This window comes from Pelobates fuscus, chromosome 2, assembly GCF_036172605.1.
Source record: "Pelobates fuscus isolate aPelFus1 chromosome 2, aPelFus1.pri, whole genome shotgun sequence".
Taxonomy (NCBI): domain Eukaryota; kingdom Metazoa; phylum Chordata; class Amphibia; order Anura; family Pelobatidae; genus Pelobates; species Pelobates fuscus.
The window spans coordinates 135,197,622-135,222,466 of record NC_086318.1 but is presented as its reverse complement, the minus strand read 5'-3'; the positions used below and the strand labels follow the sequence as shown (position 1 = coordinate 135,222,466).

At 38.6% G+C, this 24,845-nt stretch overlaps 2 protein-coding genes across 2 annotated transcripts in view; both read left to right on the top strand.

The window, feature by feature from the left end:
* Positions 1-1,165, top strand: part of LAMP3 (lysosomal associated membrane protein 3) — a 113,590-nt gene extending 112,425 nt beyond the window's left edge. The window contains exon 6 of the mRNA XM_063442724.1: positions 185-1,165. Coding sequence (XP_063298794.1) covers positions 185-318 — 134 coding nt within the window. The 3' untranslated portion in view covers positions 319-1,165. The remainder of the gene's footprint in view (positions 1-184) is intronic.
* Positions 1,166-11,580: 10,415 nt separating this feature from the next.
* Positions 11,581-24,845, top strand: part of MCCC1 (methylcrotonyl-CoA carboxylase subunit 1) — a 29,213-nt gene continuing 15,948 nt past the window's right edge. The window contains exons 1-10 of the mRNA XM_063442722.1: positions 11,581-11,874; positions 15,157-15,203; positions 16,114-16,253; positions 16,949-17,044; positions 19,716-19,837; positions 20,619-20,766; positions 21,079-21,200; positions 21,444-21,555; positions 22,206-22,287; positions 23,193-23,320. Coding sequence (XP_063298792.1) covers positions 11,807-11,874; positions 15,157-15,203; positions 16,114-16,253; positions 16,949-17,044; positions 19,716-19,837; positions 20,619-20,766; positions 21,079-21,200; positions 21,444-21,555; positions 22,206-22,287; positions 23,193-23,320 — 1,065 coding nt within the window. The 5' untranslated portion in view covers positions 11,581-11,806. The remainder of the gene's footprint in view (positions 11,875-15,156; positions 15,204-16,113; positions 16,254-16,948; positions 17,045-19,715; positions 19,838-20,618; positions 20,767-21,078; positions 21,201-21,443; positions 21,556-22,205; positions 22,288-23,192; positions 23,321-24,845) is intronic.

Below are 24,845 nucleotides of genomic sequence, written 5' to 3'. Positions count from 1 at the left end.
GCTATTCTTTTGTTGAAATTGCAATTTCCCAGTGAATTTTAAACAATTTCCACGTTTAGTGTACGACCTCCAAATGCTCTGTGTTGTTCACAGATTTTAATTGAGAACAAAAATAATGTAGAAAAAAATCAGCAAAATAAAAATAAATTGTTCTCATAATTACTTTTTTTCTTTTTCTTTACAGTGACAACATGCTCATATGACCGCAACATCATTGGTATAGCCGTTGGCGTAACAGTACTAGTCATTGTTATTATTATTGTAATTATCTATCTGATCTGGCATAAGAAGAAATCCTCTGGATATGAAAGAATCTAGCCAGCCAAAGACACAATTTTAAAGTTAAACAATATACAGTTTCACATAGATAGAAAATGTAACATACAACTCAAAAGTGTCCTCATTTAATAACTTAGTAAGGAAACCAGGCAAAGGGAAAGAAATGTAGATGTCTCAATATTGAAATGTTTAAGGAAATGAAACTAATCATTTTAAAGAGAACTTTAAAAACATTTAACACTTTCTGCACTAAACCGGGCAAATATTGAATAAACTGGTTAACTAAAAATGCATACTGTATTTGAACAATATAATAATTTCTTCAGTTTTGAAAACTTAAATGCATAAACATACAAACATTTAATTTCCTTTTTTTTCTCAGAAAAGTTGCCACTAATATTAAAAAAGGGAATTTCACAATGTGTATAAAATATGGTAGAATATGCAGATAATCCTGCAAATGCTAAATAGGAGAATCTGGTTCATAAGTATTAAATAATCACAAACCAGTAATGTTATCCGCATTAAGAGACAAATGATGTGCTTTAAAGTACTATGGTGCTGGTCCCTGTGTCTGGCTTGATCTATCAAAAAAAAAGGAGAATGGTAAAACCAATAGAGCAAACTGCATAAAATGTTTAAAAACTGTGAATTTATTAAAAAGCCAATAACACATTATTGTGTATTAAAGCAATGCAATGTAGTACTCGGGGGGTCTTAAAATAATATATTAAAGCAATGCAATGTAGTACTCGGGGGGTCTTAAAATAATATATTAAAGCAATGCAATGGAGTACTCAGGGGGTCTTAAAATAATATATTAAAGCAATGCAATGGAGTACTCAGGGGGTCTTAAAATAATATAATAAAACAATGCAATGTAGTACTCAGGGGTCTTTTGTTTTTTTTTTCTGTAAGAGCTTTAACTTGCACTCAGTAGGGTTGGCACACACCTTGTTGGTCCTATCATGGTTCTGTAGTATCTTTCTTTCAATTTAAAACATGCATTTTATTGTGGACAAGGGAAGTGGTCAGGACTAAATAGTAGCTTTTGAAAAAAATCTATATAGCTCACGCCCATTCCATCCGCTATTTGAGAGTAACATCTCTCATATCAGAGTAAGTGCCCAGGTGTAAATCCAATCCTAACAAACAACTGGCCATGCTCTTACAAAGTGGACCCCACAGTACCCTCATTGCTTATTTTTTTTATTTTTTTATAAGATTGTGTGCTGGGTGCCTCAGAGGTAGGTGTCACATATAATTTAACCAGTACAATGATAATCTTGTATCACAGCCTAAATTAAATGACTGATTATTTGTTCCACATGCAGTTTTAACTTGGCGTAGTTAGTGGCTAACAGTAGAGTGCCCAAACCATTTTCCCTTTAACATCACAAGATTTAGCAGCAGTTTATATTAAGCGATTAACACAGGATTTTCCCTCACAATTAAATCAGAGCTAGCTCAATACAAGGCAAATTATCGATTAATATCCTCCAGATTTAGCAAACACATCTCCAAATTGCAAATCAGCAGCACATATAAACCATGGAGCCTCAAGAGTGTTTTGATGAGTTAACAGCCAGTCAAGAAATGTTAAGCCTAAATATCAGAGTTTCGAAACAGAACTCTTCGGCTCAATTGTGCTGTTGATGTTTTTCTAGTTTGGCTATTGTGGTGTAAATTTTTATATTTGCTCGTCGACTAACCACTATTCATAGTCTACAGAAGGAATATATTTAAGAGTAAATCCATCTATAAACAGTACATCACAGTAATGAATACCACTTAACTGTCCCTATTTAGGAGGGTGAGCCCCTATTTTGTGCCCAAATCCCTCCGCCTCTCTTTTCTAAACTAATGTCCTCATTTTCAAGGAGCTCCATATTTTGATGTGTCTACGTGTGTAAAAGCACCGCGGCAATAATATTCCCAGTATTATGTATTGCAGTCTTTAAACTACAAGAAACATGTTTAGGAATCAGTCTGTGTAAAAAGATAAACTGTTCTTGTTCTAAATTACATTTTATTTGCATCAATTATTATTAGTAGGTCACCTAAAATTTAGCAGTATGCCCCTTTAAGTTTTCCTTGTTTATGTGCCAAAATAATAGATCTGTAAATATAATCCACTGGATCAAACATTAAACATCTGTCTATTTGCAGCTTTATTTTTCACAGCTTCCATTATACTGATTTGTAAAGTTCGTTTTTGACAGCTAAGTGTACTCTAAAATATATCATTCTGTGTGGTATCTGCTGCAATATGAACTATCCTGTTTTTATGTGCAGATTATTCAATTGATTCCACATTTATGCCAGAAAAATCAACATATAGCACTTTAATGGCAAAAGAAGTCTTTTAGGGTGGAGACCCTCCAGTTTTTGCCAGGCCAGTTTAAAGCAATGGGATAAAAATCAAGGCTTTCCGCAATGATAGAATGTGGAGACAAGGGGTTTCTTATGAAAATCGTCCAAATTTGGACGGAACTGTACAGATAATGTAAACAAAAACTCATGCCAGACCGACTTGCCCCTTTTTTGACAAGATCCACTACTTTGGGTGTCACTCAGATTGACTTATCCTTTTACGATTACTTTGGGTGACTTGCCCTTTTTCGATTACTTTCGATTCCACTACTTTGGGTGTCACTCAACTGTGCCGTTGTGATGGAGCCCCGATACAAGTTCTGGACCTCCCAAACTTGGTAGATATGGCAGGTTATTTGTCCCTCACCCTACTGCACAAAGGATGAAGATGAGAGTAGTCTAAGGTCTAAGGCAGGTGTAAGCAACCTTCTTTACTCCAGATGTTATGGACTACATCTCTCTTGATGCTTTGCCAGCATTATGACTGTGAGAGCATTATGGGAATTGTAGTCCAAAACATCTAAGTGAGTAGTCTATTTATTTTCTTTAAGGGATGCAGCCCTTTCAGATAATTAGCATGCATTAAAACTAATAACTACTTATCACTGAAAAATATACTAAAGAAAGCAGTGGTTTCAGACCTTATATTAGGAATCACAGTTTGATATAACCGATAGATGAACAAAGTTGTCATTTCAGTTTCCCATTATATATTTGAAAATGGAAAACACCAAATATCAACATGAAGGTCTCTAAATAAAAATAATATACCGGTAGTTCATATACTTAAATCTGAAATCGTCAGAGGGGTGGGGTTAGTGTCAAGAAGGTATGTTTAAACTTTTTAAAATGTAAGAACAAATATTAGCTTCAAGACAAGGTAGATAAACCATTTATATGAAAATATATCAGTTTCTAAACTTGGGTTTCACTTTTATCTGACTGTATTAGTTAAAAAAATGAATGAGTTAAAAAATTTAATTAAATTAAAAATCTGGTGCTTTTTAATATTTGTGTGATCAGTTGTTTTACCATCTGTTGATTTAATGTTAATAGTCTTTTGATTTTCTTTCTGTATGAGTTTGTGAAATATACATGTGACTATAAAGTGTGACTAAAATCATGTGGTATGATTACAGGAGTCCTGATATCAGCATGGGTTTTCATCATATGCCAGTAAACCAGCTTACATTTTTATTTAGAATAATGATTGTTTACAACCGTTCAGGATGGAGCATCAGTGTAACAGGGGTCACAGATCGTAGAAAAAGAGCCGAGCACATGACAAAAGTTACAATTTCACTTCTCATTTTGACTTAGAGATTTCTGACTCTGTGTAATAATTTGGGGTGTGCAAAGACTGTTAAAATACTGTTTTCATTGTTTGTATTTTTTTAAATAAATAAATACACCTGTTGTGAAGGATTGAAGCATCTGTTTAATTGAGTTTCAGCTGTAGTGTATGTTTTTGATTTTAGCGAATAACCAGTTTGCACAAAATAATCTGTGTATGTTATCTATGTTGCTAAATTTGCCAATCCTTTTACTGGGCAAGCTAGTGAAAAGAAGAGAGACTTCTTTAATTTGAAGAACATGATTTTTTTTTGTTTTTACTTTTTTTTTTTTTTTACATTATGTTGATCGGCTATTCTGTCTATTGATCAGTGGCAGGTTTAAGTGGGTTGATGGATTATGTATTTGTATGTTGTTTTTCTAAAAATTACACTATAGTTTTAGGTAGGGCCAGTGCAAGGATTTTTGCCGCCCTAGGCAAAATAATTTGCCCCCCCCCCCCATATGCGCTGCCCACCATGTGACATCACAATGCCCCACCAATATGAACCAATGCCAGTGCTGCACACAGTGTGTGTTTACATTAAAAAGCCTGCAGGGACAGGCTATAGACACCGGAACCACTTCATTAAGCTGCAGTGGTTCTGGGGACTATAGTGTCCCTTTAATGTGAGGTAAATTAAAGATTTGTGTCACTAATAATATACTAGATTGCCTACTTACAACCAGAGGAGGATAGTGATGGGCTCTGGCTGCAGTCTGGCTTCACTGGTCTGATGTAGAACAGGCTCTCTGGAGGCTGTTTGTAACTGTGGTCACAAAAATCAATGTTCTGGGGGAACGGGAAGCAGCTAAATTTTTTGGGGCCCTTTATACTGCTCAAGGTCTGGGCCCCCACAGCCTGATAGTGAGTATGCCCATAAGGCCCACCCATAGAGGATCTAATGTGTGTGCTTATGGAATGTAGCGTATAGGGATACCAGTTTGTGTAGTCAATGCAGTGTGTGTGTGTAGTGGATGCAGTGTGTTTTTGTGTAAAGGATAGAAAGCAGTGTTTGTTTGTGTGTAAGGGATGCATTGTGCGAATCTGTGTTTGTATCTGTAACGGATGCAAGGTGTGTTTATGTGTATGTAAGGGATGCAGTGTGTGTGTCTGTAAGGGGTGCATTGATTGTCTCTAAGGGGTGAATTGAGCGTGTGTGTGTCTGTGTGTAAGTGTGTAAGGGATACAGTGTGTGTGTGTGTGTGTGTGTGTGTGTGTAAGGGATGCATTGTGTGTTTCTGTGTATGTGTGCAACTGATGCATTGTGGGTTTCTCTGTGTGTAAGGGAAGCATGGTGTGTTTCTGTGTGTGTTTGTGTGTAGGGATGCATTGTGTGTGTGTGTGTGTGTGTGTATGTGTGTATTGTGAAAGAGAGTTTGTGAGGTAGGATAGGGAGAGGGGAGCAGAAAAAAAAATATTTTTTGTTTTTGTTTTGAGTCTTACATCCCCATTTAGTGTATCTCTTGCAAGCCCCTTGTTTGTCTCTTATCCCCCCTCTTTGTATGTCTCCTGCATCCTCCCAACTTCTTTGTGTGTCTTACTCCCTCCAGCCCCTTTGTGTGTCTCCCTCCCGAACCCCTCTCCTTCCCTCTCTCTCTCCCCACCCCCACTCCTTCCCCAGGTGGTCCTCTTACCTCTCTATAGGGTCCGCGGTACACAAGCTGCTTTTTCTTGTACCCGGCCGGACTGAAAGGAAGTGCTCACAGAGTACAGGAAACGGATACGACTGCCTAAGTCGTCTATAGGAAGCGCCGGCCCTGGTGTTAGGAATACAAAGCTGTAGTCCTAACACTATAGGAATTGTGGAAAAATATTAATATATTAATAATATTAGTTAAGTAAATAAAAAAATAAAGTAAAAGCAGCTTTGCTCAGCTGTGCTCTGTGTGGGGATTGAAAGGAGAAAATATAACTCTGCCTTTCATTCATCATGCAGAGTCTGCAGTGGAGCAAGCCTATAAGGGACAGAGAAAGACTTCACATCCAGCTTGGCTATGCTGTAGTGAAGTGCACACTTCACGGAACTCTGATCTTTCCAACCAGTCCATGTCTCTTCCTTACCTCCCTTACATTTGTGGACTTGGGGCTGACGAATCCAGACCTGGGAGGGAGCGAGAGATTACAGGCACCCAATCCTCATGGCAATTATCCTTACCGCTGCTCAAGCTCCATCCCCTGGTACTAGTGGCCTATGATAGCCCTAATGACAGGTCAGTAGCAGGTCTATATGTTAGGGTGGCATATTTGCCGCCTAAAAAAATGGCATTGGGAAACAATAGGGGGCTTCCAAACAGCCAATGACCATGACTCATACAATTTCCCATAGGATTTGTTCAGATTTGTGGGCAAAGAACCAAATATCTGGCGGGAGGGTCACTGCAGTACTAATAATTAAAACTCCCCTATGGATGAGACTCCACTGGTGTGAAAGTGTATGACTAAGGCATTATAGCTGGAACATTGCATTTTCTAGGCAATTTTATGGCAAGACAGGAGGCTTCATATTTGCTTTAACCTTCTTTACAGAACCTCCCAGTAAAGAAAGATAAGCAAATATTCGCCTCCTGTCATTAATAAAAATTTAGATTATTCGGTCACTAAAGCTAGAATAATCCCTTATTTAAAAAAAATATATACTTATCCTTTCTCCACAGTTTGCTTCGACACTGCCACCTGCACCTCCGGCGTGATGTCATCCTGGAGGCGTGCCTCCAAGATGACATTCAAAATAATTGCTCTTTATAGAGGAGTTTGCCGCGATCCGCCATTGGTTCTTCCATAGAGAATCCTTGTATGCAATAATTCTCTTGACAAGCCATGACAGCAGGTGTCGTTGCAGTGTGTCGACGATATGTGGGTATGAGAACTTTCATTCACAGATCTCCTATCCTGGGGGCTTGGAGGCATGGCTTTAAGCCGCGTTTCTAAGTCTCTTAACTATTAACATAATATGTTTTGGGGGAAATTAGATGAAGCTGGTTTAGTGATTATGGATTTACTTTAACACTGTAAGGATACGCCACCATAAATTCTACCCCCAAACCTGACTCCAATATTAGTGACATCTTACTACTGCTCTAACCAGCCAAAATATCCATTTGACTACCACAGGGGTCTATTCACCTCAATTTGGTTACCATTCAGTTCTTGGTGAATATAGTGAACCACAGAGGAATTCTAAAACTAAATGCAGGAGAATTGAGCCAAATGCAAACATTGGTGCTTAGTGACTAGACCCCTGTGTGATGTCTTTGTGTCAATGATTGTGTGTGTGTGTGTGTGTCTGTACACTGCTCATATTTATATTATATAAAAGTCCCTGCACACGACCTGTCTGCTGCCTCAGTCCTCCAGTCCTCCTCTAAAAGACATCCCAACACACATCCAGATGCTTTTAAGTAGAAGTAGAACAGTTCTGTGAAGTCTCAACCCACAACTCCTGTATGCCAGTAAAATACAAATTTGTAAAATGCACAGGTGTAAAGGTATGAGATGTGTGTCACAATGTCTTCAGATAAGTGGAAATATCAAGATACTTTGATATGTATGGCAGCCAACATGGTTATTACTGGAAATCTTCTGTTCTCAACTTACTCTAGTATCCTGTTTAGTTGATATGTCTATTTATACTGAGCATGGCATTTTTAAATAAAATGAATGCAGTATATCTACTGCTGTCCTTAGGTAAACACTCCAATGCTGAAAACTGATATTCAGTTTTAGAGTGTTTCTTTACCCCTGTAGATGCCAGATACACTCCCTTCCCCACGTAAAGATATTTAAACAATTTTCTCCACCGACAAGTCCTCTTTCACCACTCCTCTGCTCTGTTCCCAGGTGACTGCCAGTGACAACAGTCTCACTTCAACTCTGGCTGAAACTGGCGTGGGCCCATAGAATGCTTTTTGTAGGAAGACATTTGACTAATGCTTCCTTGTGGAAGCTCTCACTTCTGCTTGAATGATTGTTTAGGAGGAATGAATCATGAAGTCCTGACTGTTAGCGTAACTGCTTTAAGAGTATGAAGTGTTCCTAGAAAGAACACTGTACTAAACAACTTTATCTAATTTAATTTGTTAAAGTGCCTACAGTAGTTATTACCCCCTCCTTAGTGGCCCCAAATGACTTTATTTTACTAATTAGAAGGCTTGGTTTTAAGCCACATCTCCAAGCCCTCTCGATATGAAAGCGGGACTGTAACTTCCCAGGTCTCATACCCTAGCATACTGTGACTGCACACCACATGTGATGTCACGGTCTGCAATCGAGAATCACTCTATGGCAAAACCATAGATGCATCACAGCAAGCGCCACGCATGGGCCTACAGGAGGAGGAGCATTGGAATGGACTGGCATGCCTCCAGGATGACTTCAAGCGAAGTGGAGACCGCGGACTTTGCGATGGAGAGATGGTGAGAAACTAACAAAGGACATTAAGATTGTAGTTTCAGGAATTCAGGTATGTATTCCTAATGCTAGTGTCCCTTTAAAATCTGTTGTTTTCTACTTTAACTGAATTATGAGCAAAATTCCAGCACTATCAATAAAAAGATAGTGGTTAAACCGAAGCGGTCTTCTACTCTAAAATGTATATCCTGTATAAATATGCCACCTGCTGGTGGTACTGCATTATAGCATTTTGTTCTATTTAGCAAAACTCCACATGTATGTGCCAAACTACAACCTATTGACAACAGTCTAACAAGGTTACTCACTAAAGTTCGAATTCAAGGTGAATTAAAAGTGAATTTCACATTTTAGGGTGAAATAGCTGAACTGGAAAAGTCAGCTATGCTGTCACTTCCCCTACTCTGGCCTTAAAGTTTAAACTTACTTTGAGTTCTGACTTTAGGGAATAACTCTTTAAGACTCAATTCCCATTCAACATCTATAAGGTGAACGCATCATACATAAACCCAGGACATCACACACCCAGAAGCTATCAAAAGGACACAAAGTCTCAAGTCAACTGTAGAAGATGAAAAGGATGTTTTCAATCAGTATTATCTATTTCTCTTTCTTTACGTAGATATAGCAGCAAAGAGAATTAACAGGTGAACGAAAAAAGATTTAAAAATTGCATTCACTGACATAAAACTGTTAGCAAATAAGGTTACAAGGTAGCTTATAAATATTGCAGGTGTTCTGTCAGATTACTATACCTCGTCAGATTGCATTCCGCAGTCCTCTTTCTTTGATGCTCTGCAACAGGAACAGGTGAGTATTAGCGCTCTCTCTCTATATATATAAAACTGCATTTATTTCTAGTTCATAAACTTTGGAATTGAATATTCCTTTTTTCCTATGGTGATCTTTGTATTTGATTACATTGTGTTTTTTGTTTTTTTATTTAACTTTTTTGTTAATTTAATTAATGTATTTATCCTTTTATTTGTTCGTTTAGTGTACTTGGTTTTATAATTTCTTCTTTTTTAATGTTTTTCTCACATTTCTGTGTTTTTGTGGCGATTTTCTTCCTGACTTTCCTGTCAGCAGTTTTACAACCCTGAACAGGGCAAATTCGGCTAAATTCACAGTTTTTTAGGCCATTCGACTCAAATTCGCTGTTTGCACATTCACTTTTGACAGTTGAGCATGCAAAGGATTTCCATTGAAGTGAGGTTTAGTCAATTTTTTTTTCGTTCTCCTTTTTCGCGCTCCTGCTATTTATTATAATTATTACCATAAAAATTATTTTTGACAGTTATATCTGTCAGAAAACCTTATTTTTCACCATCTTTATTACTATTATCAAATTTTAATTTATAAATGTAATTAATCTTTTCCAATTTGCCTAACTACATGAGTAGTAATACCCCCACAAACTTATACATGTCCGTTAAACCTGAAGAAGTCGATAACTCATCATCTAAGAAAGATGATACATTGTTAGCAGCCTAGTCCAAGCAGATGCCAGGAATCCATGTGCCGTCCACCATCTTGCTACGGTCACCAGGTATTCCAGCAGCCTGCAAGGACTCACATTGTGTTGCTCTTAAATCAGGATTTCCACCAAGGGTGGACCGGGGATCACCTACACCCTCGGTCCAGGAGGGGGGTGTAACGGGGCACCTGCTTGATGAAGATGTGTGCATAGCATCCCTGGACTGAGAGAGCAGCTGCCTCTCCCATCCGGTGCACACCAGGCCGCATGCTCTCAGGTATGTAGCAAGTGGTCACTTGCTGAGTTGTAGACTACTGAACAGAGTGCCATGTGTATCGAGGGTCTGGCAGGTTGTTGTATTTCTCTCAATTTGAGCTGTGCGAGGCTGAAAAAAGCTGTAGTTATCGATATTAGTGAGGAGCTCGAAAAAAGCACCTCCATGATAGTCAGGCCCCGCCCCTGTATATAAATTAAGTTCATTTCATAAATGAGTTGCTACTTAGTAGTAAATATAAATTTACTGATTTAGTTTGATTATTTCTGCAGTGTAATGCTTCATGGACATGAAACACTTCAGGGATTTCAACACGCTTCATGGTGTTCAACTATTATTGTTATCTGGAAGGTTCCTTCTTATTCAGAATTTCTCATTATGTTTTTCACTCAATTTATGCACCATCTCTTGGATTATTTCTATTTTGTTGGGTTATATTTTTTATTTTTTTGCAAACAAAGAGGACTTTGGAACTGTCGGCAGTATTTATCAGCTACCTTGTAACCTGATTGGCTAACTGTTTTATGTCAGTTGATGCAATTTTTAGATCTATTTCCGTTCATCTGTTAACTCTCTTTGCTGCTATATCTAACTATTAAAGAGAAAGCATAAATCTCAGCCTCCGTGTCTTTAATAAAATCATGCTTTTACGTCATGTTTTAGCAAAATCAAATTATTAAATGTTCTCTTTTCCTTCACAGCTACAATGTGTAGGGTTATTCACTAAAATGTGAACCTTTAAGATGTGAAAAGTGAATTTTAAGTCAAAATAGAAAAACAAAACCCGTAGCTGACTGAGAGATGTATTTTTCCTGCTCATTTATTTTGGAATTAAGTTTGAAATCCACTTTGAATTTTTGACAAGTGCAAAAGTATTGTATGCATGTATTCTTCCCAGAACAGGAATAAATATGTGAGAGCACATGAACATGAGTATGAATCATGTAATAGGGAACACACACAAATAGACAGTTTCAAATACTACTTAAATTCACCAAATAAAAACCTGAACTGCCAAAATGAGGCTAAAATAACCAAGCTGTAACTAATTCACAACAATTCAATTTAGTTAATAAACATTTTCAATTCCTGACAAATTAGAAGGTTAGTGAATAAACCCACTTTGCCCATTAATAGCTTTTACTGTAGGAAGTCCTCTGTATATACCATATTATAATGTGCCATCCACAAGATGGAAGACACACACTAAACACACACACACACACATGCTGCTCTGATCTACAGCCGTGATTGGCTCCCGTCTCTGTCTTTCTGATTGGATACAGCTCTCTCATTTGATTGGCTGCTCTTCCTTTTATCAAGTTCCTCGGGAATCCCAATATCTACACTCCGAAGGGCACAGGGTGAGTCAGACCGCCCCCTCGACGTGATTGGCTGGAAGCGACTCGCCTCTCGCAGCCTATTGGCTCCCTAGTGTTTTCAGTCTCTTTACGGAAGCTCGGAGCTGCCATAATTCTTCACATTATATTATCGCCTCTGTATAGTTTTACAAGAAAAGAGAGGATCAAGTTGGGGTTTCAGCATGTTTTAATAATCCTTATTTGACGAGAGGGTTCCGCCAGCAAATCTCAGCTCGGAATTTTTTTTTTTTTTTTTTTTTAAGGAGGGGACAACACCGAGCTGTCAAGGAGACGTGAAGATGGCGGCCACCTTGGTGCTATTGAGGGGGAGAAGCTGCCCAGGTCTATCCGTCCTCTGCCAGCCTCGGTGGGTATCTGGGGATGACATGCATTGCACCTGTAACATCCTGGCATGGCTGAGCTGTGGCACTGCCTATCATGCTCAGCCAGCCAGATCACTCAATAAGTCCTGACTGTCACTGTCCTCTCTTTTAGGGTTATTTACTAAAATATCTGAATTGTCAGGAGCTCAGAGTGAATTAAAAAGAAATATATCAAGCAACACACTGATTGTGACATGAGAATGGATTTGCACAATGTACAGGGTTATTTACTAAACACTGACAATGGAGACTTCCTATTTATCATAACTACATATTAAAGGTCATTACAGCTGGAATCCGGTCAACCAGACCGAATCCGCAACAACTGGACAGGCGCACTCATCGACTGGACTAAAATCAGTGCTTTTCGCATCCAAACACCATACAAAGTACAGTATTCAGTATACGTACAAAGCACAGAATTTGAACAAAATTGGAACCGAATGCTTCCAGCGGGGTGCTCTTTAGCAAATTACCATTCACTTACTCTTAGGCAAGAAAACAATAATTTGAGGTGCTATTTGCCCATTGGTTGGTGCTAGCGACTAGCAGACAAATAGAAAACTCTCCGCAGTGCGAGTGTTAACCATTCTAGCCAGCCGCCGCATTGAAAGAAAGACATGTCATATTGACCCTCATATTAGTATTTGTAAATGTCATATTAACCCCATATTAGAGTTGTAAAATTCCCCCTATGCCCCTATCAGCCATGCTAGGGGTGGGGGCACATCTACTATAACAAAAGCAGCTGCTCAAGCTACTGTTGGACAGGTCCACCCACCTAAAAATTCAATATTGATCAGGCTATATATATAAAATTAAAAAAGGGTCACCACCAATGAGCTGTAGGTGGGGGGTATTATTTAACAACCAGGCAAAAATAAAAAATGCTCAAAATTTTAAATAAGCAAAAAAATAAGACCCGCAACAAAAATAAATCCATGTGCGGTCTCTGCACAGACAAAGATTTCAAGGCCTGGGAAATTATTTAAAAAGGCTTTTCAACACTTTGAATTCTCAGTAGAGTGCTCTGGTTGCCTGTAAGCCCACACTATTGCCCACCCATACTGTTATTTTTTGGAGGCAATGGTATGCCCATCTTCCACCTTATTACATTAAACACCCTCACCTGAAGCCCATGGATAATAAAAAGGCCACCCACTACCCATGATTGGGACTTGGGGTGGGGTACAGTAAAACACCCTCTGCCACCCAATTATCGGTTTATTAGATATCATCTGTCATCCATGGATGATAACTGGGGGGACTTTAGCAACCCCCCCATTTTTAAAGTATCCCCACCAGCTGGCCATAGGGGAGGGACACTGATCTATCCATACCCCATTATTGAAGTTTAACCCCCCACCCAAAGCCAGGTCACTTTGTTATTTTTCAAGTCCCATTCCCATGAGATTGTACCTTCCTGGCAACATTAGCAGCCCAGTGGCTGTAGCTTTTTGTTGTTGTTGTTTTTTTTTAGTGAGTAGCGGCTGACTTTTGTACCCACCCACAGCATGGCCAGTGGGGGCATAAGGTAGGCTTCTACACTTCCCATATACTAATATGGGGTCTAACTTACCCCTGTAGGCTTTTTTTATTTCATTTTATTTTTAAATGTAACTTATATTTAATGTGGTGACTGGCTAGCAAGCTGCCGCATGATTAAAGCTGTATTTCAGACTATGGCAACTTTCAGTCCAGGTGAAACCTGAACCAAATTCGGGCTCAATCAGAGCCTGGTTTGCAAAATCTGGACATTGTTACATATTTTAAACATTTTGCAGTCCGAATGACCCTGTACTTAAATGAATAGTGTTGTACGGGGGTAATTTGTTATAAAATTCTATCCTTAATTTTATAATTACGTTTTATCAAACTCAACATTCATTAAACTCACCTTTTTCTTTACCCTAAATTTACCTTCTCCCAAAACCAAAAATGTCACGTACACAGTCTACTCCAAGGGTGCTTGTGACTTGGTTCTGGTGGTGAGAGGGTTAACATTTTCTATTTGTCTGCACTAGAAAGGAATTAATGATAAAAATCCCCCTTAACACCAACACATGCAACTATAGTAATATAATGCTGCCACCACCAAGACAATTTAGAAATAGGCAAATTAGACTAAAAACCCACAAAATCAGATTTAGCACAATATCTATGAGTTTTCAAATTACACCATCACTAATGTGAGTCTTTACCAGACAAAGGCAGAACAAAATAAAGAAACTTTTATTATGAAAACAAAAAATAGACACAGTGCATACAAAGACAGAAGACATACAAATTATTTACACCAACAACAGTTACAAATAAAAAAGAAAATTTAACAGAAAACCCAAATATTTACTTGGATAGTAAAGTAGCGGTAATTCCTATTCAGGTGGTCTCCGGCAAGGAAAGATGGCGACCTACTCAAAATTAGATCTTGGCCCCTAGTATGCCACAAGACATTGACACATCATTAGATTCATACCTTCTGTATCCTTCTCAAGTTTCCAAGCTGGCCCAGAGGTGATGGAGCGAAGGTGTACCTATAGGAACAATTTGTTCAAATTTGTCAAGCCCTGTGCTAAGTGACCATTAGCAGTCAGGAGACCATTGTCTTTCAGTGTCATATCCAAAAGAAACATTAATAATAACCCACAGATTAATAATCAAGCCTTCCTGTGTGCATGTTCAGAATGGGGAGCACACACCCCACAAACAGAGTATAAACACAAGGCTTCCCTCTTGTGTTTCAGACCAACTCCAATCTAAATAGAATTCTTTGTTTTTTTCTCTTATGCTTGCCACATAAATAATTCTCACATTTATTTTTTTTGCATTTTGTCAAGTCTATAGATATATCATACTTCCTACTTGACACAATACCACAGACTTCACAATTCCTTCCAAACGGCTGAAGCTGCGCTAGCCATATTTATACTCTGTTTGTGGGGTGTGTGTTCCCCATTCTGAACATGCACATGAGAAGGCATGATTATTCGTCCGTAGGTTATTATTAATGTTTCTTTTGGATATGACGCTGAAAGACAACAGTCTCCTGACTGCTAGTAGTCGCCTAGCACATGGCTTGACTAATTTGCTTTGAATTTCGGAGCCAGCTAAAAAAGTTAGGAGCCAGTATTTTTTTTTTTTTTTAATCTTACAAAGCTTTATTTTTAACAACAAAAATACTCCAGTTGTTAATTTGCTAAACCATGAATTCGGAAGAATGGTAAGTTTTAATATATTTTTTTAATTGTATGTTTTATATATTTCAGAAAATGGGCTTGTGGTCCCACAATACTAAGGTACTCTTCCCAAGCAGGTATGTGAACAATGCAGTTTATATATCACATTTTAAAGATGACTTTATATGCACGCGTGTAATAATATGTACCGTGCCAGTATATACATTTCATTACGTACTCATCTGAAGTTTTCTAACTGTTCAGTGACTTGACATTGTGAAAAAAATAGTACACTAAGCATCTTCTTGGAATGCAATGCTATCAACGATCCATTACGGTTGCAGAACTTGCCCATTCACTAGCACAGCTGTAGCCAAAAAATGTTAACACAAATTATGTTGTCTATGCGATTGCTAGAAAGTTGGTTAACACAATGTGTTGATTGATGAGTCTATAGTAAAAGGTTTACTTGGCTAAAGTGTCATTAAAATGGTCCTGATATGTGTGTGTGCATGGCTCAATATTTCCGTCGCTCATTGGCAAGTGAATATTTGGCCCTGGAAGAAATGCACTACTGGTTAGTGTGCCATGTACTCTCCAAGCTTGCAGTGGTGCGTAATTCTTAAAGCCTGGCTCGTAGTGTGGGCCTTGAAATGTAAAGGGGTCTGTATGTGTATATATATATGTGTGTGTGTGTGTGTGTGTATATGTACATATGAAATAAAATCTCTAAAGAAAAAAGGGGTGCACGCATGGGTCTTGTAAACTAATGAAAATGTATTGGTGGAACAAAAAATCCATAAATGGATCCACATATTAATCTAACTTTTTTTGTTAAGAACTGTGAGTTGTACATTCTGTTTTGTAAACCTTATGTTTGAACCTTCGTAATCGATAAGAAAATATGTTTCCTTCCACCTCTTTAGTCTCATGTTTTTTTTTTTCCTCTCTAATGAGCTATATTTTATCCTGTACTTTGCATTTATTTTGTGTCTAGTTACATCAATAGTTTGTTTAAAGCTCTGTTGTTCTATTTGGGTTACACAGGAAAATGCAACATCGACAAAGTTTTGATTGCAAATAGAGGGGAAATTGCATGCAGAGTGATGCGCACTGCTAAGAAGATGGGTGTGCAGTCTGTAGCAGTATACAGTGAAGCAGACAGAAATTCCATGCATGTATCACTGGTACAGTATTCATATGTATTTTGGGTCTTTTTTGTGTGTGTGTGTAATTTTAATGAGAGGTCCTCCTTGCTGAGGGGAGGACATGGGCGGTACAGATGGGGGGGAGCATGCCACCTTTTGGATGCCTGTCACCAGCAAACTGTGTGTGCTGATATGCAATATGCACAAAATTGACATTAGCCAGCATGCAAAGTTTTACTGAAGTGATCCTGTTTTAGTAGTTCTCAGGGCTTTTCCCTAAATTAGAATTCAAAGTAAATTTCAAATTTAAGGCCAAAATAGCCAAACGGAAAATAATTATCTAAGACAGTTGTGCATCCAGTTTAGCTACTCTGGTCTAAAGTTTGAAAATCACTTTGAGTACTCACTTTAGTGCATAACCCTGTCAAAACATGGCATATAACACAATTTCTTAAATTCAAACTATATCAGACTTAGCAATGTCTCAAATTTGGTGAGGCACACCATTTAACATAAAATACTTTCAGCTTTGCCAGCAGTAGTAGATCTGTGTTGTTACAGGCCATCCATTCTTTTAGTAATATTCAATTTTCCCCATTGGTTTATATTTGGGTTCATTTCCTCAGTCTTTTTATGCAGAGCCAATCAACTTGAATAAGGGTTAAATAATGCTCTTTCACATAACCCCGACTTTTTTTTGCACGTCTTTAACATGTGTTGTGTTTCTATGACAGGCAGATGAAGCATATCTGATTGGACCAGCAGCTTCCCAGCAGAGTTATCTTGCAATGGATAAAATCTTGCAAGTGGCAAGAAGGTCAGGTGCTCAGGTAACACAAAGTAATGGGGAATGTCTATGCTAAAAAATGATTATTCTGTTACACTTCCTTCCACAACATTCCAATGGCTTGGGACCGGAATCATACTCTCTTTCAGCACGTTACCAGAAAACTAAAACGTCTGAAGACTGACTGAATATCTACTGTATTGGGCAGTGGATAGATAGCACTAAATTCATGGTCATTGATCAAAATTGAAAATACATTTAGAAACATAAAACATGTTTTACTGCAATAACTCAAATTCACTTGAAGGCTTCCTTTTTTTCTTACTATATCTAAAAACAAATTTTGTTGCTTGAGCGAAGTCTAGAATATTTTCAGGAAACTTAAGGTTCAATTATAAGGCAAATGCAGAGTAAAGTTGGCTAAATATGGGTGTAGGGGGCGGGGCCGGACCGCCGAGCTGGACGGTCACGAAACTGAACAGCTCCTGCAACTATTCACGTTATAAGCCTCTAAAACTACTAATTACAACTTAAAAACTGACCGACAGCAAGATCACCGGCCCAAAGGAGGCACTGGATCCAGGGAGAGGCTGGCTCCCCGAGCTACAGTCCCCTGGAGGAGGGATCTTTGAAGCTCCAGATGGGGCCTACTCCGGCGGTGAGCGGGACAGACGGCCGCTGCCCCACTATCCTGCCTCAAGATGCCTAACCTGAAGGCCCAGTGCAGAGTGGAACTGGCCCTGTTCCCCCCCCTCTGGACCGGGGGGGTGATCCCGGTCCTTGCCCTGGGACACCGACCGCTGCAGCACAAGCAGGGCTACTCATCCAAAATGGCGGACGCCATGTGCGCTGACGGCGGAGGACAGGAACATTAAGCCCGACAGCATCGATCTGCAACAACTAACCATCTGCAAGCATGGCAGCACCTCAGCAGGCCAGAAGCCGGCGAAGCCAAAGGGACACAACGAGCCAGCATTACAAGCAACGCTCCGCGGATAAAACCCTACCTTCCCGCCAAGACGAGGTACTGGTCTCCGACACACAGAGCCGCATATCCCTGCCGCAAAGCCAGCCTATCATCCCCAACCTGCCATGAAGGAGCCGTGAAACTCATCTGACCGCCACACCTGACAGCCGGCATGCCGCAACAGCTTGAGGGACACACGGGGAACTCTGGTGGAGTGGAGACTAACGCGGATGTTAAGACTGGTACAGATGTACAACGTTAGACTTGTGCCCTCAGTTCACCACAGCGTTTCAAATTGTCATACTTTATTTTACTGTGTGAAAGTGCCCTAGTGCGGCGGGACTTGGTCTCCCAGCGGCAATAACAGCCTGTACTTCACTAAGTTCTCTATAGCTTATTAATGTTGTCAGTAATAATGTAGGTCCTTGGCAAGCCATGTCTCAGATCTTAATACTGCGATGTAACACCCTAGGCCATCTCGACTAGACATGTATGCACACACTGACGTAGCAACTAGTTCTTGCTTTACATTCTCAATTAAAATGTGTGCAGTCCCTCTTGGCACAATATGTATACACTTAAAGCTTGTAATCATCTATAATGCCACTTAAATACGTTACTATCACAATAATTGTCTCAGATGAAGGGCCACTAAGCGACACCTATCAGTTTGCCATCTATATACGCCTGCTTAGAATGTAACAAAACTTGCACTTTTCATATATAAAAATGTGCTGTTTCTGAATGCCACTCATTGTAATACCAAGAATATGCCTGCAGTTGCTGTTGTGGCCCTGCAAGATTGTCTGTAACTCATATGCACATGCAAAAATAAAGAATTTAAATATGGGTGTAAATATGTATGAGTGTGTGTATATCTGTGTATGTATGTATAAAAATCACTTAGTTAAATCTTCTGCTCATAGAACCATTCCATTAAAGCAGACCTGTCACTTCTGTGATATTTGCATAACCCAGTATCTAACTAGAAGTTAGCCATGTGTTTCTCTGTAGATCCTGAAGAATGCATTCATTTGCCCAAAGCTTATATGAAAGTCCTGTGTTTTACGCCTACACTGCACTACTGTCATTAGAACTTCAGTAGTACTTACTGGAGTTGGGAATGAGGAACGGTCACTTTCAGAGAAGTTGGATGAAAATAACATCAAGACAAGGGCATACAACGGAGCTATTAAAGCATTCAAAACTTAAGAAAACAATAGCAGCATTTTTCTAAATGAGCATTTTATATTTTTTTTAGGTTATAGCTTCCTTTTAAAAGAATACGTCCACACTTTAAAATATTGTGTTTCTTGTGCTGATTCTGGTGCAAGGAGGTTCCATGTTTTTGTTTTTCCAACTATAACCCCACGCCAGACTCAAATAATATATGTCCCCAGGCAATAAAATAACACACGACTTGTAAGATTCACTCACCTGTGACAAGAATGGAAACCGATGAGTGAGACTAATCCTCTTCTTTTTTTTTTTTTAACATAACATTTAATAGATAATTAAATTTTCACATCCTAGTTTTCTTGTGCCTTTGTGCCCTTTTCTTCCTTTTTCTTTCAGTTCTCCATACGCAAAATTAAAACCTTATGACTGTCTATTATTATATTCCTGGTATCATTGATGATCTAATGTGATTTGAACGCATTGATTTATTTACTTCCTCAAGCTTTCTTCCTGAAACCATAAAATACATTGTTAAAAATAATGTATACTCATTTTTTTTTTCTGATAGGCTATTCATCCAGGCTATGGTTTTCTCTCAGAAAACACAGAGTTTGCAGAGTTGTGCAAGAAAGATGGTATTATTTTTATTGGGCCTCCATCATCTGCTATCCGGGACATGGGGATAAAGAGGTAAAAAAGTTAACACTTGGCCCTGTGACATTGAGCTCATATTCAAGTAATCATCATTGGCATGGTTACCCTCATCCCTCCCCCCAAAAACAAAGGAAACTAAACTTACCTGCAATGCCACTTTAAATCCAATTTCTCCCTGCAGCCCGATCCTGTTCTGGTGACTTCACTTACTCTCAAGGAATGTCAGGGCTGTGGGGAGGACTTGGACGGAGTGACTTTACCGGCATTGGTCGTCTATTGCCAGCATGCTATGCACAGATTTAACATTAAATAGCCAGGAACCCTGGGTAATGATGCTGTTAGAATTGGAGCTATACCTCCAGCACCAGGCTTTAACCCTGTATGGGCAGCATTTCAAACTAAAAGGTTGCACAGACTCCAAGCACCATGACCACTTCAAAACAAGAAGTGTACATGATCCTTAAAATAACCCTTTAATCTTACCTTTATTCAGTGCCATAACACACTGCACTCTGCAATTACTACTGACACTGTGAGATCATCAAGTATAGCGATGATAGATATATCAAGTATAGATTGGTGGATATAAAGAAGACACACAAAAAGAATCAACAGTGCTTAACATCGCCAGAGAAAAGGACCGCATTCATGCACCAAAAATCATTACCTTAAGATGCAGTTGTTTTGATGCTTAAGTGTCCCTTTAATATTTTCAATCAGCTTTCATAGTAAATCTCGTCCAACAGGTGGTATTTCAAAGCTAAGTTGCGCTAATTGTAATATTGATTTTAGTAACAAAATTGTTCCTCTTCCCAAGCACATCAAAGGCCATAATGTCTGCTGCTGGCGTACCAATTATAGAAGGTTACCATGGCGATGACCAGTCTGACCAACATCTAAAGGAGCAAGCTCAGAGAATAGGCTACCCTGTAATGATTAAAGCTGTACGAGGAGGTGGTGGCAAGGTAAGCAAGTGAGCCAAATTAACTGTTTGCTTCAGGCATGACATAAATTCATTATACGCCACAAGCTAACTTCTAATCGTTCAAACCAGTGAATAAAATAAAACTTCTAGTGACAAAGGTACTACATACACATTTCTCTTTTAAAAACTAAATACAGTTAATATTTCATTAATCAACAGAATGTACAACTTTTTAAAAATAATTTTAAGTTATTTAACCATTTCAGTTACCCATCTTATATGTGCAGAGCATATCTCCCGACATGCAGCTATGCTGATCTTTTTTAACTATTCTTCTTATCTATATTATTAGGGGATGAGAATAGCAAGGTCTGAGGAAGACTTCTTTGAACAATTAGAATCCGCCAGACGAGAAGCTAAAAAGTCATTTAATGATGACGTTATGCTAATTGAGAAGTTTGTTGACAATCCAAGGTGAGAAATGGGTCATTGTGCATTTTTAAAGTCATTGATATTGTACTTTGTTGTGAAGTCATGACAATGTGTTACAGAACTTTCAAATCAAAATCAGAAGTTACATATTGTACTAGATCTTTAATACCCTGTACGGTGCAACAAACCCTAACAGCAGTGATAGTGTCATACTATTGCACCATTTTTATGATGTTTGAGTTGTGCATCAATTTCTCATTCATTTTTCTGTTCCCATATCACTAGACATGTGGAAGTCCAAGTGTTTGGGGATCAGCATGGAAATGCCGTATATCTTTTTGAAAGAGATTGCAGTGTACAGAGAAGACATCAAAAAATCATTGAGGAAGCTCCTGGGGTGAGATGGCTAACTTTCTTTAAAACTAGGGAAATGATTTATAAATGCAAACAAAATTAAAGGGCCAGTCTTGGCACAATAATTATCCTCATGTAGGGCTTAGCATCCATGTGTAAATCAACATAAACAATGTATAGCCTCAAAATATATTTTTATTACGAGGAAAAAGAAAATGTATGTAATCAAGCCACTAGACGGTGGTTAAGATAATAACAAAAAACAGAAAAATACATAAAGATAATTAACAGTGTATGTGTTTATTTTAATATAAACTGGCACTATGGAGGTACCATCTTATAGTATCTTATAGTATGCATTGGTCTCTATATTAATGTCCAGATTTTCCATCATTGTTGGTGGAAAGTTAGTTAAATAAACACTTAGACTTGTAATATATTTGAAAAATCACACAAATTACCAATTTCTGCAAATAAATATATATCCTCTAGCCTGTCTTGGTTTATTTGCTTGTTACCCATGCATTTTGGAAGCTGCATAGCACTGCTGTATTTGAGTCATTTAACATTTTTAAAATTTATCAAGGGATACTGTTAAATAGTATATCTGATAATGTGTGTATCTTAATGTCATTTTATCACAGACCTAGCATCAAACACTAATTGGTACCCTATTTCTTAATACTCTTACAGCCTGGAATCAGTCCTGAAGTTAGAAAAAAACTAGGAGAAGCTGCTGTGAGAGCAGCAAAAGCCGTGCACTATGTGGGAGCAGGTAGGTTTTGGTGTTGTATTTTGTGGTCCAGCTGTTAATATAGCCCTGGTCTTACATCATGGGACCACCAGTGAAAGGGGCAAAGTATCCAGTGTAAGGCAACTAGTGAATGGCAATGCAGATCAGCAATTTTTCTCGCAAAATGTATTTATGAGATTTGATTCTTTCATTTTAAGTGATTTGCATTTTCATGACAGATACAGTAATAGTCATTAATCTCATTCCTCCCCCTTATATTTACTATTTATTTTTTATCAATGAGTGTAAAGCATACCTGTTTGCAGAGACCTGCCCAGGTAACATCAATTGATCTACTAACCTCTTGTATAATTATCTTATTTCTTCAACTATTACAAGATGATACATGTGAGAGCACAAAACAGTGGACTATGTAAGGTCATATGAAACAGCAGTACTGTCCACCAATCTCATGCATGCACAATGAAAGTCTTTAGACAGCTAGATACTCATTAATATTCTGGCCTTGGCTTCCTTTGGTTTTACTGTAGGCATGCACATGTCAATTGGAATCATTATGTAGAACTGTGGAGCTAGTTGGAAGTTCAGTAGTTCTTTAAAAAGAGCAGGGTCCTCTTCAACCTATCGTTCCTGTAAGTTGTCTTGTAATTGTCCTATTTATAGTAAATCCCCCCTCTCATAATATTGTAAAGCGCTACGGAATCTGTTGGCGCTATATAAATGGCAATAATAATAATAAAAAGAAACTACAACAATTTTTTAAAAGTTGGTTTGGGTTTTATTATACAGTTTGTTATCCCCCTTTATGATTTAAATGTGGTTTAATGATGAAAAATCACAAGATACATTATTGTTTTTTGCTCTGAGAAATGTTTAAGTATAAGATGGATCTGTTAAAGTTATGTGTGTTTTGACATTTCTTTCAGGAACTGTGGAATTCATTATGGATCCACAGCAGAATTTCTATTTCATGGAGATGAACACTCGTCTACAGGTTGAGCATCCAGTCACTGAAATGATCACAGGAACTGATCTAGTGGAGTGGCAACTTCGAGTAAGTAAGAAGTAAATCTTGACCAGTTGGATTTTGTGGTCAGTGGAGCAGTCCAAATAATACCGGTATACAATGTTTTATTTATAAATGTCTGCTTAAAATGATCCAAAAATCAGTTTTAGTATATGGCTTAATTATTGCATTGAAATAAAGAATTTAGGGCCCTCAGCACCTTCTGTTCCTGTGTCTCCAACTTGTCTTGTCCGGCCACTACTTGTTTGTTAGTCCACCTATTTTACAGTTCTGGGGAATTTGTTGGCGCTTTATAAATAATAATAATAACACTCCCTCAAGTGTTGTTACTCCTGTGTTTGTCTCCCTCCAAGTCAACGGTGCTACCATCAGCTCGCTGCCTAGGTGTTCACTTTGTCTCTGACCTCTCCTTCAAGCCTCATGTTCAGTCTATCGCCAAATCCTGTCATTTCCATCTCAAAAACATTGCGCGCATCCGCCCCTACTTAACGCCAGATGCGACTAAGGTGCTGGTCCATTCCACTGTCCTTTCTCGCCTTGACTACTGTAATCCGCTTCTCAGTGGTCTTACGTGTTTCCAACTTGCCCTATTGCAGTCTATAATGAATGTGGCGGCAAGGCTCATCTTCCTGTCCGCCCGCACCTCCCACTCCTCACCCCCCTGTCGGTCCCTGCATTCGCTTCCCGTACGATATAGGGCTCAATATAAAATTCTGGTTTTGGTTTCAAATCTCTACATAATGCTGCTCCCACCTATCTATCCTCCCTTATACACAAGTATGTCCCGTCTAGGCCCTTACGATCTGCTGAAGACTTGCGTCTATCTTCTGTCCGTACTCCCACCTCTGATGCTCGCCTTCAAGATTTCTTGAGGGCTGCACCGTTCCTGTGGAACTCGCTTCCCTCCTCCATTAGATGCTCACCCAGTCTCCACTTCTTCATAAAAGCGTATCAATTAAACTGTTAATAGCTCCCGACTGACTCCTCTTCTGCAACTGTCACTAGTCTAATACTATCCTTACCTTTTTGTGTCACTTTACCTCACTCCCTCTAGCATGTAAGCTCATTGAGCAGGGCCTTAACCCCTCTGTTCCTGTGTGTCCAACTTGTCTGGTTACAACTACATGTCTGTTCGTCCACCCATTGTAAAGCGCTGCAGAATTTGATGGCGCTATATAGATGGCATAATAATAATAATAATTAGTTGAATACCAGTTTGCTTACTAATCCAAACCACATCAAATAGTCTCTGCCGTAAGTAACCACACCTTTTGGTACTTTAAGGAACACTCTAAGGTTAAAAAGTATATATGTAGAGTGTTATTTTATTGAATTAGATTACCCCCTTCATAAAGGGCAGCTTGTGTGCCTTCTTTGAGATAACTATTGCCAATGATTTTGTTCCAAATCAATTCTTTTCAAAGAGAGTCTAATCATATCGTGGGTGTGAGGTGACCAGATGTAAAGATCTTTGATTTTCTAAGGTTCTAAGAAAGAAGAGCTTCAAGTATTTGTCAATCTGATTTTTCAAAAAAAAGGGACAAGGTCTGTG